Genomic DNA, 20,204 nt, shown 5'->3' with positions numbered 1-20,204 from the left:
TTCATATAATTCCATTTGGAACCACTGTTCTTTTGCATATTTTTCCATTTTATTTTTCCAGAAGCAACAGATAATTTTCTTCTAAATGTCATCTATGAAATTGTAGAAAACCAAACGGCCAAATTATCATCCATGTGTGTTGAGACCCAGTAGCTCTATGAATTCATAGTTTTGAATATTTTCCTTTCTGTAGAAAACTAAAGGTAAAAATCCTACATTAAAAAGTAATGGCTCTGAATGTATGCTTCAAATGGGTAAGAGTTGTTTGTAAACACCTAACAGACTCCACTCAGATATATATTGTATAATAATACTAGTATAATAATACTAGGAAAGTCTTACTGAAAAAACCTTGGTTTTGGTCCTCTGATTTTAAAGACACAGAATGGCAATATGTAAGCAGCTCTGCTTATCTAGTCATAACAGTGCAGAAGAGTTACGTTAGAGAGACACAAAATAAAGTTGCTGCTTCTTGTTCAAGGACCCAGTGCATCACACCTGCCCCAATTGCCTGGATAATGCAACATTTTGCAGCTGAAAAGAGCCGGTGAAGATTGTACTGCAACCTGCCATTCTCATCCCAGGAATGGCAAGATCGCTTTGTTGTCATGTTGAAAAAGTTGTTAGACCAACATCTTCTGTTGAGAGCTGCAGGTAACTGCATTTCAGGTTTTCCCTGAAAACCTACAAGAACATTGACATAGCTGGACCCAAGTTCTCTCTCCTTTTATGGCAGAAATTACACTGGGTGAACCTTTATCTATAATCTATCTATCTATCTATCTATCTATCTATCTATCTATCTATCTATCTATCTATCTCTGTTGGAAGCACAGATTACCTGTACTGCAATTCTGCTAAAAGACTGATCATGCAGTGGGGAGTCTCAAGCTACCGTTTTCTCTTCCAAACGTGTATGACATGTTTGGCTACAAAGGTTAGATAAAATTACCTTCTTTTATCTAATAGTGAAGTTGAAGCAATCATTAAAATAACTTTGAAATAGCTTTAAAAAACCAAACAGCACATACACATTGAAAATCAATTCTCAGTGTCTTATCTTTTGTACAGTTTTTTATATTTTTATCAGAAAAAAGACTTTCAAAACCATTACTGGCTTCCACCCCTGTGAAGCAGTTTGCAAAGACTGCATTGACATGTTGACATTTAGCTGTTAATAGCTGCAGTCACAGTGGAAGGGTCATAAACCTGAAATACTAAAATTACAGTTTAATGAAAAACTAAGGAACAAATACTCACCAGGAATCACTTTTAAAATCTACAAATCAAATTCTCTAAAGACTTTTTTCTACTGAAACAACTACAACTAGAAAGTGAATTTGAAATGAATCTTTATACCTAACAAAGGAAGGGGCACAAAAAGCATGAAGAAACTTTAAAAAGAGAAAAGGTTCTGTATCTGAAGAAATACATTACTTAAAGCCATACATTGCACTCTGTTTCTTGAATTTTTAAGTGCTCTGCAAAATTACATCCCAACTGAATTTTTCCACTACAAATTTTCCTTTTTTGGTTGTGTCATCTTCCTACTTAATGAGCTCTATTCCTTCTACCATCTTTTAGAATTCACTTCCTTTCTTCACACAGGATATCACTGATTCCTTCCAAATAGATAGCAAAACTTTGTGACTTTCACGTGCCTTTTATTTCCCATCTCTGCCCTCTCTGTCCACTCACACAGATAATTGCTTTGTCCACTCTCTCACCATTTCAAATGACAGATACTGCAGTGCTTTTCTCCAGCCCTGCCAATTAACCCCCTCCAGGATACTAGAGAAGAGATAAGTTTCATAGCCTTTCTATTTGACTATCTCATCTTCCTCCACACATCAGTAAAAAGTTACACTTTTTTACACAGTTGTACATAATCCATCCTGATTTCTTAGTATCCTAGCACTTGCTCCTTATATTTATCGTCTCTCATTCAAGACTGAAAGATCAACTCCTGATCATCAAACTTGTCCCTCACCCACTTGATATATTTTTAGCAAGCACCTCATTGTCCTCATTGTCTTGAATGCTTGAAAACAACTCTCCAGAAGCATTCACAAAGATACCTTATTTTCTCTCCTCAAATTGCCTCTTAGCATTCATTCTCTGTTGTCAAGATGCCCCCAATACTGTGTTGTACCTCTCTCCATCACGTGGAACATCTCTTTGTTCTTCTGTCCTTCCCTCTCCGGACTCATATGTTATTTCATGATTTAGACTCTGTGTGCTTGGAACAGAAGTTGTATTTTTCTACTGTATTTCAACAGTGAAATCCTGCTCTGTGACTACATTTGCTGTCTATCCACATGGTGAAATAAAATTATTGTGACTATCCAAATTAATGCTTAGGATTGATATTTAAAAAAAATATTAAGAAAGGATAAAATTTAGAGTGGCCTTATACAGGTTACCTTCAATAAAAAGTATTAATGATCAAAGACTGTATCTAAGAAGCCTTTATTTTTGACTCTGAGATTATCAAGGAGATGGAGGAAGAAAAAAAGTCAGTGAACTCTGCATAATAAATACTCAACAGCAAAGCTGGAACCACGCTTTGTTTGCTGACATGTACTGCAGAGAAAGAACACAATTATGATTTCCCTATAGGTCAAGCATATGCCAAAGTTTGTTTTACAAGGCTTAATTAAGGCAAAATCTGGTGCTGCAACTATTTCTGCCAAAAAAAGGTTAATTGATTTAATGTATTCCAGTGTTCTAAAAGCCAATGCCTTATAGTGTGCCAAGACACTCTTGGAAATAGGCATGGGATGAATTAGTGATGGATGTCCGTGTTCACAGTCATTTCAACCCCCCCATGATCTCAGCAGATTGAAGACCTTAGTGTGACTAAGGCGACCATCGCTCATAAAGTATATAAACACAGTAACATCAAGAGGTATGAGGTGTTTTTAACAAAGTAATTTTTGATGATTGCACCATTGTGAGCAGCCCCTGCATTCCAAAATTCCCAGAGGAAAGGTGACTGCTGTCCAACTACGGATGAACCTCTGAAGTAAAAGTATGCCTTGAAAATTCCCATCTGCAATATAGCTTTCCTTGGTGCCCAAGATCTCAAGAACTACATGATAATTGACTACTATTCTACCAAGGAAAAATTGGCTGCCTTTGTTCTGCTGGGTCTCTCAAATTCCTATTGGTATGTTTAATTGAAATGTTTGGTTAGTTTTAATATTTATGGCGTGTCTGAAAACATTCTTTTTTGGAAGCTGAATTCACTGTCTTATCTTATAAATTGCCAGGTATGTGTTATTTTAAAAATTGCCAGATAAATGAGCAGAAAGCACTGAATTTTCAAGAATGTTGACAATTGATCCTGCCTTCAGGCTTGTCCACTGAATACACAAGTCATAATATTTCAATATGTTAATGAGACACAAGTATGTGTGTATATTAATGTGTGTACATACGTATATCTGCCCCTATCCAGGAATCAATCTGGCTTTTCTGTTTGGTTCTTACCCTAGAAAAATGTTCAGACAATCCTAAAAAATGAGCACTGACTCTACCATGGGAAAGGAAGGTGAATATAAACTTTTTCTTTTATTCACAACTTGCATACTAGAAGTGGTCAATAATATTAGAGACTGATTTCCATGAAGGGAGCCAAAATCTAACACACACAAAAGTCGCTACGCAACAGTCACTTAATAACATCTTGTTTCTTTACAGAGTAGAGACTCCTGACTTGTGTCATCTCTTCCTGAACGCAGAGAGTAGCTATAAATCAGAAGAACAAGCTGGCACAGGAAACAAGGAGCTGTTTCTCATAAAGGACTTTACTTTCTAGGGGGGCAGCATATTGGCTAAAGACCAGCTTGAGTGAAATCTAGAAAAGAGGAACAGAGTCATGCTTTTGAAAGGCAGGACTTTCAGATCCATTAGACGGCAAAATGAATGGGAAATGGAAGAGAAAAAGGTCTTTAAATAATCCTTTCACACACTACCATACAGCAGTCCCTGGAACACATATGCAAAGGCACTCTTAAAGACAGCTGTTTCTAAACAGTTTTTGTTAAAATCTGAAGTGCATGAACATGAGTGAAGGAAGGATGGCACAATATGTAAAGGCAGTAGTATGGCTATATTAGTTCATATCACCAAGAATATACACTAGGATTTTGATTCTCTTTGTATCCCCTTTGTTTTGAGTATGTTATGTGGGCATATACAAGCATATACATGTATAAGTTTGTAGCAAGAAAAGAAAATGGATTTCCATATATTGCTCTGGGATAACCTTAATGTATATGAGCACAATTTTACAGGCATAATTTATTTAGAGGTAGTGCAGAATTGTCAGGCTAAAAGAAAAATTTTTTCTGAGATTTTCTGTCATTCTTGTGTGACTGAGAATGGGTTCAAGAATATTAATCAAATCTGAAACTAATTTTTTCTAATGAAGAAAGAGTATTGTTGTATTTCTCTCAATGTGACATACACGGATTTTGCAATACAAAATGTCAAACATTTACATTGTTTTAAGGATTTGTGTCAAAATGTATAATTCTAGATGGTTATCTGATAAAACCAGAGCCAATTGTGCTGCAATACTTCTGAATACAACACAGCATCTGAAGTGCATGACCCTTCCACAATACAGCAATTCTTTACAGTTATTCATATGGAACAAAAAAATATATTTTTGATAATTTTGATATTGCTGAGTTTTCACTCAACAAAACATTTTTCCATGAAATAATAATTCAAGTGGAAATATAACAAAGAAGCTTACAATTTTACTGTTTATTACAGTCAAACCCAAACTTTAGCCTAAACTAATTTAAAAAATAATATGCTGCAGTTGTATGCATATTAATGAGTCAAGTTGGTGTGCTGCCTCATTTGGTATGCAGAACAAGTTCATTGAAGCTGAGAATGAAACTTGATTAAATATGAAAGCATGATGACTGAAAGCAAAAACAAACAAAAAAAAGAGCTGTAGAGAGCATAGGCAATAAGCAAGCAAAGGGAATAAAAAGGGAAGACAAGTAGGGTACTCATACAGGAGAAAGAATCGATCTATATAAACAGAAATATATTTTACCTGTCATCCTCTTTCCCTTCCTCAGCTTGGTCTTCTGGAGCTTTTTCATCGTGCCCTGATTCTTTGATTTCCTCCTTATCACAGTTCTCTGTCACCTCTTGCCCTTCCCCTTTTTCATTAATTTCTTGCTCTTTTGCTTTTTCCTCCTCCTCCTCTTTTTCTTCCTCCTCAGGAAATACTTCATCTTGTTCATCCCCTTCCACCCCTCCCTCTTTTTTCCCCTCTATATCTCTTGTCCTTCTGAAGTTAACAAAAATTGAAAAAGGCATGCAAAAAGAAAAAAGAAAATAATAAATTAAAGTTAAGGTCATGGAGAAGAACATGCATGAAGAAAAGAAATGCAAAAGAAATGAAATAAAAACTAAAGGATAGAAGCAGATATAATGAAAGTCATGCTGGGTAGGAGTCCAGCCTACACTATAGAGCCTTGGAACATTTTCTTAGTAAGTCCCTATTCAAATAAAACTTTCATGGCAATACCTCACATTTAGAAAGAAATGTATGACAGAAACAATGTTGTCCTAGCAATGTTCATATAAGCAGATGCTTAACTTTTGAAAATGCTTTCTTTTAAGAGGATAATTATTTGAGAATTATTATAGCTGATGGAGGTGGGTTACACCTTCTAGAAAAATTATCTTTCATTTGTGCACCAAATGAAAGCCAAAGCTCCTCTGACTGCACACAGGGTGCAGGTAAAGAAAATGCTGTGTTTTGGTCATAGATACACAATTTACAACTTGTTGAAGAGCAGCTCAATGATTGTACACCTACAGTTAAATTGGACTAGTGTAAGTATTAAATAAATTGAATTGATCTACGTTAAAAATAAACCATCTATAAAAGTTCAGTGTTCTATTTAAAAGAAAAATAAGATGCCTCTGCTGGCACAAATTTTCAAGTTAAACTGTCTTTTCAGCCATATTAGGTATATTTTACGAAATGGTTTTCATAAAGTGTGTCCTCAATGCTTGCTGACAGCATATGTTTGTTATTTCAGTGAATGTTAGATAAACCAAGATGACAAAACTTGGCTAAAAACAAATTCCATGAAGACTTCAAAAAGCATTAGATAAAAAAGATATTTAAGCCATTCTAGGCAAAATGCTAATGTCAAATACAAATATTGGTAAGGGTTCCATTACTAAAATTACACAGCTACAGCTGACACTGTAGCTCATCATGCTCACCTTATTTTCTTGTTTCCCCTTGGACGCTCTGACTGGACAGACATGTAGCTGGTGCTGCTGAAACGGGAAGCGCTGCTGGTGCGGGACACGGCCGAGACATCGCTGACATCGCTGTCCGAGGACTTATTGGAAACATTGTCCGAGCCTCGGTGAGGGTCCCGCCCTGACCGATACTGCAAGAGGAAAGGGACAAAGACATGGTGTTGTTGTGGCATGCTACCACACATCAGCTATGGACCTGGTCCCTCCTGCCATCTAAACTGCTTTTGTCACCACACTGCCTGAACTTTTAAAATTAAGTTTTTCCCTGATACAGAATAGAAGTTATGTCTTGGTTTCTATTATTTCTATTTTACTCTGCTTTTCTATCCCAGTTAACTTAGCTCTGCAGTTTCAACTTGTACAAAATTTCCAGCATGTCCAAAAGTTTCACAAAGCTTAGAAAAGACATCTAAACCCTCACAGAATATTCTTACCACAACTGTTTCATCAGTACAGAAAGAAAAGCAGAGAGATTAGTGACTTGCCTGGTTACTGAGCTCATGAAAGATTAAACAGGAGACAGAAAGTGCTGCATGCTGTCTATAAAGTACATGTCTCTTTTGGGGCCTTGCCTGTTTACAAGAACTTCTAACTGACAAATGTTAATTTTTTTCCCCCACGTAAACAAATAGATAAGATTATCAAATCAAAAGACAAAGCAATGTTGCAGCTGTGCAAACAAACCTTCATCTTGCTGAACTGCTGGCCTGGAAGTCTGAAAAGATGGGTCTGGACTAGAGGTAATTTGTAGGGAAAATGTACATGTGCCTCAGAAACTAAAAGATTACAAAGGTATTTGAGCTTGTTAGCAGTAATATCAAATATGACTGGTGATCAGCAGTAGGGCTATACGACATAGACAGTATCATGCAGCAGTATTCAGGTTAGATCTGAACAAAATACGATGGCTATTTGTTTTTGTTACAAATTAGCACTAAATTAATGTTAAATCTGTGCCACTCTGCATGGCACTGTATGCAAATATAATAAATAGCAGAAAGATATTTTTCCTTCTCTTCATATACAGGCATTTCTCTGTATACAGAAATTTGATGGGCTGCTACAGGTAATCTTTTCAGGAAAATAGTACTTCAAGGTGAATTGTCAATGATCACCAGGTGATTGTTTGGAAATAAGATGGTGCAGAATGATACAAAGAGCAGCACAGACAGGACTAAAAGCAAACAGTGGGAAAAATAATCTGCCTAACACATCAGTGGCTTGCTGAGCTCTTGGGGATAGCAACATTGTACTCAGCCACAGGAAGAAAATAATTCATCATGTAAAATGGCAGACCTGTGTAGTACTGCAGTAGAGAAGAGTGTCCAGGCTTAGCCATTAAATTGGTCCCTTTTTTTATAGTTTTAGAATAACTGTCTTTCATGAACTATATCGATAATTTCTTCCTGTTCTCTTACAAGGAATGTTACACTGGGAAATATTCTGAAATACTGTGCAGTATCTAAATGGGATTTCAGATTTATCTAAATAAAATTTAAAAAAAGCATTTCAGTGCCTTTCCTCAGAAAATATTTTTACACTTAGAAATAGTTATTTTGCTCATTTTAAGACAGAGAAATTAACAAGAAAAAATGCTCATGCAAGTTAGACCACACATCTGCTGCAGAGAGTGACTAATCATAGCCACAAATCCACAGTTACAAAAATGGTTGCACATTCTACACCAACCTTTATCATTCTTCCTGATCCGTACTAATTTACATACTTGTGTCCATCAACAACCATTCAAGTGCCTCCCAGCCTTTAAGTGTGAAAGTGAACTTAGACACCCAAAAACTCAGAGTACCTCTGTGATAATAATGTTCAAAAGTTTTAATATTTACTGACTGGTTCTATTGATGCCATTAATGTTTTTGCTTGATGAAGAAGACAGTGCATATTATTACTTATATATACAATTGGGAATGTAAATCAATGATTAAACAGCTGTCCTGATCATCCGTGATAATGAAACATTATACCAGAATAAAAGGAGTGTCCTTTTCAGAAGTTCCTTTTAAAAGAGCAACTACTTAGTTTATACCTTAGATAAATAAAAAATAATTATGCCTAGAAAAATGTGTATATTTTGTAAAAAAAAACAACCTTATTGTGTTAGTTTGATTTTTTTTTAGTCAATGCAATTGACTAAAATTGTAATAATCTAGTGATATATACTGAAGACTGAGAATTGTTTTGGCAAGAAAAGCAACTTAAAAGTAAATAATTTTAGAAATATAATGTGAAAAAATAATCTAAATATATAAAATCATTACCTTATTTCTTTTTTCTCAGTAGTACATAAACGTATTTCCCATCAAATGCTTTTTGTTGGGACAGATGTCACTGCAATATTATTTGACTGTTACAGCTTCAGGATATTTTAAGATTAAAATTGGGAAAGTTAATTGATCCTTTCATTAAATCTGAGTGTCTTAATATACAATATTTTTTAAAGGTTTTGTTTATACCTTGTCTGAGTTACAGTGTCAGCATCTGCTAGCTGCCTACGAAGGAATCATCTAGTATATGAAATTAAATTGTCTTTCTTGCTGGACAAAGTTCAGACACCTCATATTCACCCATTAACTGCTCCTAATTACCCTTTATTCTGCTGCTGAGGTGTACTTTTAACCTTATATCTGACTTAATTTTCTTTAGGAAATGGATTACAGTAGTGTATTGCACATTAGTGTTCCCGTAACTCCAGCACAGAAGAGCAAAGGAACATTATTGCTTGTCTGACAGAAGCCATGTGGCACTTTAGTTTTGCATTTGTTTCTTAAACTGCGGTTCTATACAAGGCAGCTTTTGAAGTGCTCCTTTGCTGCCTGCCTCAAGAGTAAAATGGCACTTCCATTGTGCAAATATTGATTTTTTCAAAAGTATTCATTTCTTCCATGTCATATACTCCAACTGTAAAATGCAACCATTTTTTCAGTTTTGTGCTATTGTTTTTTCAGTTATTGTGTGGTTAAAGTTGTCCCAAAGCATCCCATCTTCATATCTTTCACATCCTTCCTTCCTTTCTTCCTCCAAATTTCACTTTCTTTTTTTCTAAATGTCACCCACTGTATGACAAGACCAACTATTGGACTGAAAAAGTAAGTTTTAACTAAGCACCATTCCCCCATTATATCTGAAAAACAGATACCATTTCCCATCCCTCTCCAGGGCTGTCCCTGCATCCTGTGCTGTAGGATTTGCACCATCTGACTGCACATTGACAGGGAACTGCAGCCCCCATGGCTGGATCAGCATGGCCACTGAGTTACATCATCAGCTCCTGCAGCTACCCTGTGTGCTCCAATATCCCTCAGCAGAAAACATGAGTACAAGGCCACTAAAGAGCATCACAGCTCCTCTGGGCTGAACAATTAGGTGTCCAGGGTGTGGTGAAATGTACCTGCACACTATAAAGATTAATTAAAAGGTTCCTTTCAGATTCTATTTTTTTTTCTTTTTTAAATACCAGCCACAACAGTAGAAAAATTCTCTCCTGACTTTTCCCAGGCTGGAAACACAGGCCTCTTTTGTTGGAACACGACTAAATTCTCATTTCCACCCCAATAAAGACTCATATAATAAAGGCAACATTCTGGACTTTATGACCCATTAGGCAGTCAACCCAACCTCTTCAAGCTGTTTTAAAAATGGGAAGTCTGCTGAAAGCAGAGAGATTGATTAAAAGTTGCTTTTATAATTTTAATAGTAAGATGGTTTTGTCCTGTTTTGCAGTGTTGAAGAATGAGAATAATTTCATTATTAAAGTTTCTATCAAACAATTATTCCAAAATTTCTAAAAGCATTTTTATCTGTGTTAGTAGAATAATCAGCTGGAGAGCCTAACAAAAGGACAGTTAGGGGTTAGTGACTATGCCTTTTAACTTCAAGAGATTACTGGCCTTTAGTGATAAATTCGTGATTATTAAAGCTGAAAAAAAAACCAACCTACTCTGCTTCCTAGTACAACAACCTCTGCAAATGTTTTGACCTCTTTGTGAACCACCAGTAAATAGCTGACAGGACACATAGAGCTGCAACTCATCTGACATTGATGCTCTTATTTCTGAAAAGAAACTGGGTGGAACTTCTAGTTCAAAAGGAATTTTAAAGTGTTTCATGTTGCTTTACTCTATTGTTACCAGTCTTCCATCTTGGACCATTCAGTCATGCAGCTGTCCAGGCAATTGACATTGTCAGTGATTTCTAAACATCTTTCTATTTTATTATCTTTTCTTTTTTTATAGTCTACTCATCAGGTTTTATTTGCTAGCATTTACATAGGGACATACAAATCTGGTCAATGTTTTTAGTGATCAAAATGTTGGGAAGATGTTTCAGACAATTGTCTATTGTGCTACTACCAGAAGATTAAAGAACCATTCTGGACTATTTCAATAGTTCTTTGACTCACTAACAAAAGCTCTCAAACAGCCAGAGCACAGCAGTTTGAAATGTTCTATACCTCTCGGTGTGAATTCACAACTTCTAAAGGCATTGCAAATTTTAGCTATTGCCACACATCATTTGAATGAATGTTACTGGATTGTTTGATTCCTTCTAAAACATTTGTTCATGGCTGCCTAATGAAGTCTGCCATTAAAAATAAAGTCACTTACTAATAATTACAGCAATAACATTAGATTTATATAAAACAAAAAGAATTCAGAGGTTTTTACAAAATACCACGTACAAATGAGTACATACAATGTATGTTTATCTTTAGCTTGCATACACACAAACTCAAGATGAAGACTATGATTCATCTGCCCTTTTATATAATTTATACATAGCCAGCTCAATAATCTGTATTTACATTGTCAGTCCTGTCAAGATCCATCAAAACAATCGAGGTACAGCCAGCCAGGCCTGCCTTTGCCAGTTTTGCTTTAGCTATCACACGGCACACAGCTCTCCCTCAGCTGATTAATTCTTGCACTGCTCTTGTGTTAGATGTTAGCTATATAATGAAATCCACAGTTGCCTTGGGCTTCTAAATATGGAGCTGCAGCCAGTCTACCTTAGACTCATTCTTGGCTGCTGATCCTGTCTTCTGCACAGTAGTCCTGGATTCTATCCTATCTTCCTCCTTTTTATTTCTAATTCCTGGATCCTCCTACTTTTTTAACCCTATAATTTTCATCTGATGAGTCACATTGGCATTGTTCCAACTGTTCTGACTTTCAGCCAGTTGTTGCTTTGTATTCAGCACCTTTTGATCTCCTGAGCCTGGCCCTGTGCACCTCTACTGGCATTCTTGCCGTGCTCCAACATAAAGGAGAGAGCTTTATGGTGCTGTTACTTCTGAGCAGTACAGTGCCTGGACCAGTAAATCTTGCTGCATGTACAGTGGTTCTCTATCTGTTCATCCATCAATCCCATTCCTTATGCAATAATTTTTTTCCCTCGGTATTCAAAACATTCCAATCCACTTCTACCTTGAATAAAAAGAACTGATTGTAATCTGATTTGCAAAACCTACCTTCTAAACCATCCAAATTTCCAATAAATTTAGGCCACCAATTGAAACATCAGTAAAAGGAAACATTCATATTTCTATTGAACATGTGAAAAAAACTTTCTTCAAAAGTTTTCACATCCTTCCCTTTGTAGTGTGGTGTCATCTCTTTATCAGTTTAAATAACCAATACTCACATATGCAGTCTTATAAAGGAGTTCCTAAAACCTGATTTAACTATGGAACTAATCAATGCTGCACATAGCATCCTACCACAAAATTAGGGAAGGAAAACAACAATGGAAATTATAGAGTCAGCAGTGGGCCTTGGCAGGATAGAAGGGCAGTCTTGGTTGTACTGACTTGAGCACAAGGAGACTAAGAGGAGAGATTATTACCCTCTATACAGAAGTCATTAGCCTGCATCTAGAATATTGTAAGCAGTTTTGAGATCCAAAGTGAAACACTGACATTGATAAATTAGATTAAGTTTATTGGAAGGCCATCAAGCCGGCTGGGGGAGCTGGGCTCGTTCTGACTGGAGCAGGGATGGCTATGGGAGCATCTAACAGCAGCTCATAAGATCATACAGGGGAGAGCATCAAAAAGACAGAGCCAAGCAATTCACAGCAGCTCTGACTGGTATAAGTAGGCACATTTTTACCGTAGGTACAGTGGAGTAATGGATCAGGTTACCCAGGGAAGCTGTGCAGTTTTCATCCTTGAATGTTTGCAAGACCTGACCAGCTAAAGCCCTGAGGAACCTGTACTAATGTCACGCTGAGCTTGCTTTGGACTCCTGCTAAGGGCTGGACTAGACAGCTCTTGAGGTCCTCTCCAACCCAAATTACTCTGTCACCCTATGGGTCAGGGTGACCCAGCAGTTGAAGTTGAAACTGCAAGGGCAGAAGGAATACAGAAGAAACCAATGTATCAGTGCCTAGGGACAACTGGAAATCTAGAGGGAAGTAGTCCAGAGGCAAGCCAAATCAAAAGACAAAAAGTCATCAGCTTCACATATGTTGGCATATGGTGCAATTTTTAAAAGAACTTTCAAAGTGCACAATGTTATATAAATACAGGAGAGCACTAGAAAATATTCTGGCATTACTTCAAGAGAACTTACAGATCCTGTAAATATTTGTTGAAGTAGGAAGCAGTAAGGCAGCTCTTTAACTGAGCTTAAAAATTAGCTTGTCAACAAGTTTGTCTTCCTACAAAAAAATATGTTCCTGTAATAATTTTCAAAAATCAAGTAGCTTTTTCTCTTATGGGTTTTTCCATACAATATCACTTCTGGAATATCAAGGCAACCTCTAATTTCAACTGCACAAATAACTGTTCTGAAATCAAGCTGTTATTGATGCAGAATTAATTCACATCATTTCATCTAGTCTAGGGAACTAAATGTTATTATTTAATCTTAATTTAAGTCAGGACCAAATTAAAAAAAAAAAAAACTGAAAGAAGAGAGAACTGCAAACTTTCTGCTGGAATATATAAAGTTACCATGTTATTCCAGACTGTTCAAAATCACAGACATTGTTTAAAATACCATCTCTTTGAAAAACACAGTGGTTGAAAAGCTGTTGTTTAAGATAAATTAAAAGACAAATAAACCAAGAGAGGAATAATTATAAGCATCACCACAAAAAAATTCCCAAAAGGCAATGTAAGATGTTTTACATATTGGAGTGAAAATATAGGGTTTATGATGGTCAAGCAGATGTCCCCTAATATTTCATCAAAAGCTACCTTAAAATAATTACACATAGAGAAAGCTTCTACATCAGATCATAAACATAATTTAAACAGCATTCTGGGACATGACACCACAGCTACACCATGGACTCCTTTGCTGGTATGCCTCATCTACTAGATAGTCAGACATCATCTTTAAAAGTGAAGGTAACTGCTTTCTACTATTTACCAAGGTAATTGAGACATTTAGGAGGAGTTTTGACAGCTGGAAAAATAAAGTTGATGCTAACAGATTAACTGAGGCAAAAGAGAGACCCAGGTACAGCACATAGCTAGGGTGGAACAGCTATATTGACTAGAAGGAATCGAAAATCTTATGTGTCCTGTGGATGAACTTCATCTCATTACAAGAGCTGATGCCTTGTATCAAGTTATAAGTGAACCACAGAATGCATTCCCTAACCAGAATATTCCCAACAGTTTTTGATAAAAAGCAAAGATCTTGAAGTATGAGACTACATAATATGAAGGTGAATAAATAAGAGCTTCAAAAGAAGAACCATGCAATCATAATTAAGGGCAGGATATCCAACAATCATCCCCCCTTTTCCAATGTGAAAGGAATTCAGGAAAGTATACAAAATGGAAAATAAAACAAAGCTCTTCCAATGATTTCTTTGAAACATTTACTATCCGATTTCCTTTTCATGCTGCCAATGTCCACCAGAGTTTTAACTGCTGTATGAAACAGGGCAAAGTCAGTCACCAAGTTTCACTTTAGAGAAACGGGTCCACAGTCTGGCTATGTGATGGTGGGTAACAAACTCTAATGTACATCTTCTCACAGGGTCTTTTTGGACTGCCACACAATAACTATTCTGTCTTACACAGAAGGAAGAAAATTTATTTAAAATGGACACCAGCAATCCTTTAGCAATCCACAGCACCATGTCAAGACTCCTGGAGATGCATCATAACAGACACAGTTCACTATAAAAAGTCTGGGCTGTTCAAGTCATGGCAGTTGCAAAACACAGGTATCCAGGGACTTCCCAATTTACTGTGCAATTACATTTAACAGTATCTCCAGTACTTTATCTCCTGGTGAACTTCAGCATGTTTGTAGGACAGCCTGGTGAGCCTACACTTACTCAATGGGTCCAGTGATAACTCTGCTTTTTCTGCTCCATATTGGCCTTCTAACACTAGTACATCCTATTCACATTGGATAAACCGACTCAAAGTACGGTTCCTGTATTTGTTTCCATTCCTCAAGTGGCTCACATTCCATTTCTGCCACCACTGCACTCAAAAGTTTTGCACTTCATATAGTCCTGGCATCCGGCTTATTTTTTTAAGAAAGTAACAATGCAGAGTTTCTGTTTCAAAAAAACCAACGCTTTTGTCTATGATTGTTCTACTTAATTTGGGCATCTTTGAGATGTTACTTTGCATATACAAGCTAGGAAATCAAATAATATGCAGTTTATGCATGTTTTTAGTACATTAACCTGAAATTTAAACATCATTTCCATAATTTTTTTCAGCCCTCTGATCTCATGAAAACAAATACAAATAAAATAAAAAGATGGTAAGGCAACCATCTTTTCTTATTACAGAATTTCGTTACATTTTATTTCAACCCAAAAGCCTGTTAAGTATTTCAGCATACCTGATGGCTTAAGAACAGAAATATGAACTTCCCCCTTAATCCTTCCTTCACTATGTAACATTTAATATGCCTTTCACCAGATTTGTCCTGGGACACAGCACCTTCAAAAGAATTCATGCTGAAGAGAACAGCTGGATTGACACATGGCCATCTGGTGAACTCTTATCCCTGTAAGCAGAAGTGCCTAAGGCCACAATTGTTCAAGAACAGGATATAAATATATCTTTATACATCTACGATTCCACTTTTCAAGTCCTTAAATCTGCAGATATCAGAGGATAGCCTGCAAAATCAAGCATGGCTTGAGGGGATATCACATACATTTTTTTCTTAATCTTTTGTTTTCACTGGTTATTAGGATACATCTCGGAAAATCCCTGCATAATAAGAATATATAAGCTTAGCTGGTAACTTTCCTGAAAATTTTCTGCTGATTCATTTCAAGCTAAAGGAGAAACAAATCTGCAAGATACAGATACCACCATTTCCTTATCAATCCATAAAGCGGGTAAACTGCTTAGAAAAATTATTTTCCCTAAAACATATTTTCTCTGCAGCTTTACTCTTGTTTTATTGCAGCTAGTGAAAAAAAGGCTGCAGGGAGATCCTGACCAAGAAAACTGCTTCTACAGATCAGAAAAAACTGAATTATCTTTTTCTCTCAGTCATTGTCCTTGAGGGAGTAATTAGAAAACATTTACTACTTACGTCTTCCATATCTCATTTTAAATACTATGATCTACCTTTGCTAGCGTGTAAGGTTAATCTGAGTTGACTTTTACTGAAAAGATGCAACATTTATTAATATTATTTACAATTTCATCTTCACCACAGAAACCCCTTAAACAGTAGGGCACTAGTATGTAACATTTTCAGAAAAGAAAAAATTAAAAAATAATTAATAAATTAAAAAACTGAAACCACAAGAGGAATTTAGTTTGTTTTACAAGACAGGTACTTAGATTGGATCTATTCTGAGATCAAAAGTTCTGTAAACATTTTAAACTGCCTCCTAAATATCACCCAATCTGCTTCTTTACAGTTCTTGAAACTGAGAGTCAGCCTATTAGCCAGAAGTGAATTTAAGTTACTGTCCCTTACTTACAGAACACTATGCCACAGTGTTTTGAATTTCTTTTATAGAAAATCATATGGTAATTAAAGTCCAGATATTATTAATTATCTAGTAGTTTCAGACTGAACTGCAGAAATATGCAAGTCACCAGAATTGTTTTTTACATGATGTCACTCAAATTTTGAAGAAAAAAGATATATCAGAATAATTTTACTGCGATAGAACAAGCAGAACCTCAGACAAAATGTGTTATTTCCTGTTATTATTCACTAACTCCAGACTGTCAGTGAAATCTCTGGTCAAACAATGATTTCCATCTGCAGATGGAGGATAATACTCCTCCTGATAAATTACTAAAGAAAATATTCTGTTTCCCAGTGATAAACAATACCAGTTCTTGTAAGCAAAGCCTTTAGTTCCCAGAAACAACAGTAAAAAATACCAGAGGTTAGAAAGGACACAGAGGTAATTTCATGTCTTGATAACATTCTCGCTATGAGTTGCTGGAGGCATTGAGGCTTTACAAAAACCTCCCTATGCTGAGACTTCACAGTCCTGACCCCACTTTGATTAGCTCCATTGTGCAGAACCACCTTTTTCAGAATAATGGCTGTGTGCTACATCTCCTTAAATCCTTCCTGTGAACTACTTGCAGTACAGATGCTTGAAGACATGGTTATATTCATGAAAAATAACTGTAAGAGTTTAGGTAGTTAAGGTACTTACTAAAATAAGAATCAAAAATCCACAGAAAAATCTGATAGACACACATAGCATTCTTTCCTGTGTAAGAGCTGGCAAAAAGTCCTCAAAATAACAAACCTATTTATTTGGAAAAAATTTGATAAGCTGCTTAAATTTTCACTGATAATTTTGGGGTTGCTATCACAGAAAATCAACTTAAGAAAACATCCACACCACTAAAACATTATTATAGCTGTTACAAAGGGTAACAGAAAACTCTGGGCAAATCCTCCCTCTAAGGTGTGCTCAGCTAAGCCACAGGGAGCAGCTCTCCAGGGGCTGTCCTGGGAGCACCGCCTGGAGCTGGGCAGGACAGGAGGGGTGTGAGGCAAGGGGCAGCCAGCATTCCTGCCTCCAAATCTGCCACTGCTCTGTCCCTTTTGAGCCACACTGTGAAGCAGACAAAGGTCCTGCTTCTTCAGCTTGGAGAAGGGAAGGCTCCAGGGAGACCTTAGAGAAGCCTTCAGTAAAGAAAACCAGAGAAGGATTTTCCACAAGAGTTTGTAGTGATAGAATGAGGGGTAATGGCTTTAAATTGAAAAAATAGATAAGATATTAGGAAGAAATTCTTTACTGTGAGGGTGTTGAGGCACTGGAAAAGGTTGCCCAGAGAAATTGTGGATGCCCCATCCATGGAAGTGATCAAGACACAGCTGGATGGAGCTTTGAGCAGCCTGGTCTAGTGGAAGGTGACCCTGCCCAAAGGAGAGGGATAGGAAGCAGATGATATTTAAGGTGCATTCCAACTCAGGCCATTCCATGATTCTATGGTTCATTTTGAATCCTACACATTTAAGCAGGCTCCATGCAAGCTCTGCACTGAGATTTTAGGTCTGTCCTTTCTAAGTGTGTGCCACACTTTCCTGCATTTTCAAGGTCAGTAGTCTAGAAAATTGATCTAGCAAGCCCGTTTCCATCATGGAGCCATTACTCTAGACCTGTATTTTAAATGTGAATAATAACTTTTTTGTACATATTTGCATGGCACAAAATTAATAGCACAAACTTGTGTGATAAATGTTATGACTGATTATTATTCCCATTTCTTAGAGTTCCCTGATTGTTGCATCAATTCAATTAACTTCATATATTCTCTATATTTGATTGCCACTCATTGGCACCCAGATATTTAGTACATATTTCCCAGTTAGTTTTTTTTCTTCTTTTTTCCTGTATATGTTCTCACTTATTATCAGCATAACATCAGTTTCAGAAAAACTTAAATAATTAATGCAAGCATATTCACATTATTTTGCACAATAATTGCCACTTAGTTCAATAGCATCTTGGAACTTTACAGCCTAAATTCAGATAAAAAATGTACACAAAAATAATTGAGTTTCCTATGAAAAGACAGCTGCTCTGAACCAAAAGACTAACAGTTTAGCAATTCACTTGTCTGCATAAAGCCATTCAGAAAAGAAAATATATTCTATTATAGAAAGGATAAAAGGGTTTAAGGTAAATAGCAGTGATTGATCTGGATGGAAGTTGATCAAAACATCACCCAGGTGAATTTAAAATGTGATTATTAATGGAATGGTTACAATGCTCAATTGAACCTGGCTTTTACAGAAAGCTTTTTATATCAAATTTGCTGTATATTAGCACCTGCATTTTGCAAAAGAATATTCAACTCATTGCTATAAAACAAAAGACTGTGTTACACTTAGAATTTGTGCTTTTTTAATGAAAGCCCAATTATCTGCAATTGAAAGCTCTTTTTTTTTCCTTGTTGACTCTTATAACTAATGAAAATTCAGAGCCAAAATAGAATGATGGGTTCATTTTTTTTTACTTTTGGGGTCATTTTTTCTCTTTAAGATCTATTGTAAAATTATAAGGTGCTTAAATAACATTCTATAATGCATTTAACCTCTTCTTTCTAAACATGATTACCAACAGAAGCTTACACAAAATCTAAGAAAATGTGTGACAACAGAAAGTATCTGTCAACAGCTAAAGACAGCCAACATCAGTCTCCTTTCAGATGTTAAAACTTCAGCCACAATCATCATATGTGAATGCAGAACTTTTGTTAACCACAGTTAACATTAAAAATACATTAAAACACAGTTACATTTAAAAATACCCTAAATTTCTGATATAGACATGGCTACTCAGGATTAAAAAAAATAAATGACAAAATTATCAAAGCCAAAATAAATTAAAAGAATGCTTGAATTTAATGGAAAAGAAAAATGACAGCAACAGGAATATTTTATGAGAGTTTGAACATTTTTCACTGAAGAAGAAAATACTAGAAATCACAGCAACCCACATCTATATTCAAAGTCACTAAATGAATTCTAACACATCAGCAAAACACAGTTTGTTGAAAATAGAAATGAAAGAAGAGGTATTTTCTACATTACCATGTATATAGAGTTCAATTCTAGAATTCTGAATTTATTTCATCTAGATATATATTTTAAGTCTTATAATTGAGCTTTAAATCCTGTACTTAGAGGAACCAGAACTTCCATTTCAGCAATTTATTAAAAAAAAAAATATATATATATTAAAAATACAATGAAATCCTTGAGCACTCACGGGTTGTTGGCAGTGACAGTACCTGTCCTTCCAGACCAGCTGGCTGAGCTATCAAGTTTCTGGCCCAAAGTACAATACTCATTAGTCCATAGGAATGCACAAAATCCATGGAACAAGCAATAAGTAACATGTTTTCTCACCTGGGAAATTATTAGTTGGTCTAATTGGTGTTTGGTTTATTTTCCAAAGATAAGACCTTATTGGTGTACAGGTGGGCAATGGGAAGATGCCAGGAACTGCATCCCGTTTGTAAGCCTATCAAATTCCACTAGTTAGGCCCTTAGCTATATGGGCATTCTACAGAAATTTACTGCACTGAATATTTGTGTGTGGCCTTATCTGTGCTAGTCTTTGCTGTTTTAATTATTCTCCATCACATCTCCATTCAAATTATTTTGTTTCTCCAAGTTTTATCCAGATATATAAAATTTTAAAATTTAAACTGGTATGTTAAAAAGAAATATATACAAAACAATTTATGAACGGTTTTGGGGGCATATGGATATCTAAATAGCCTCCATTTTGTATTTAGTATTTTGAATATTTCTAACTAATTTCCTTAACAGCATCAGTTGTAAGAAACAATTCAACAAGATCAAAGAGGTATATTAATAATTATTATAAATTATCAAATTATTACCAGGCATCTCATTATCCTCCAAGAACTCTAAACCAGGTGTCAATATAAA

At 35.9% G+C, this 20,204-nt stretch overlaps 1 protein-coding gene across 37 annotated transcripts in view; it reads right to left on the bottom strand.

Annotated features, from left to right (window-relative positions):
• Positions 1 to 20,204, bottom strand: part of RIMS2 (regulating synaptic membrane exocytosis 2) — a 447,907-nt gene that overhangs the window by 66,348 nt on the left and 361,355 nt on the right. For 16 of the 37 annotated variants that reach the window (XM_058833029.1, XM_058833034.1, XM_058833022.1 and 13 more), the window contains one exon: positions 6,268 to 6,440. The exons of the other annotated variants lie outside the window; for them this stretch is intronic. In XM_058833029.1, the coding sequence (XP_058689012.1) occupies positions 6,268 to 6,440 (173 nt within the window). The remainder of the gene's footprint in view (positions 1 to 6,267; positions 6,441 to 20,204) is intronic. 37 annotated transcript variants of the gene reach the window in all.

This window comes from Poecile atricapillus, chromosome 2 (assembly GCF_030490865.1).
Source record: "Poecile atricapillus isolate bPoeAtr1 chromosome 2, bPoeAtr1.hap1, whole genome shotgun sequence".
In the NCBI taxonomy this organism is placed as follows: domain Eukaryota; kingdom Metazoa; phylum Chordata; class Aves; order Passeriformes; family Paridae; genus Poecile; species Poecile atricapillus.
The sequence above is the reverse complement of the archived record's forward strand: the minus strand, read 5'-3'. Positions and strand labels throughout refer to the sequence as shown.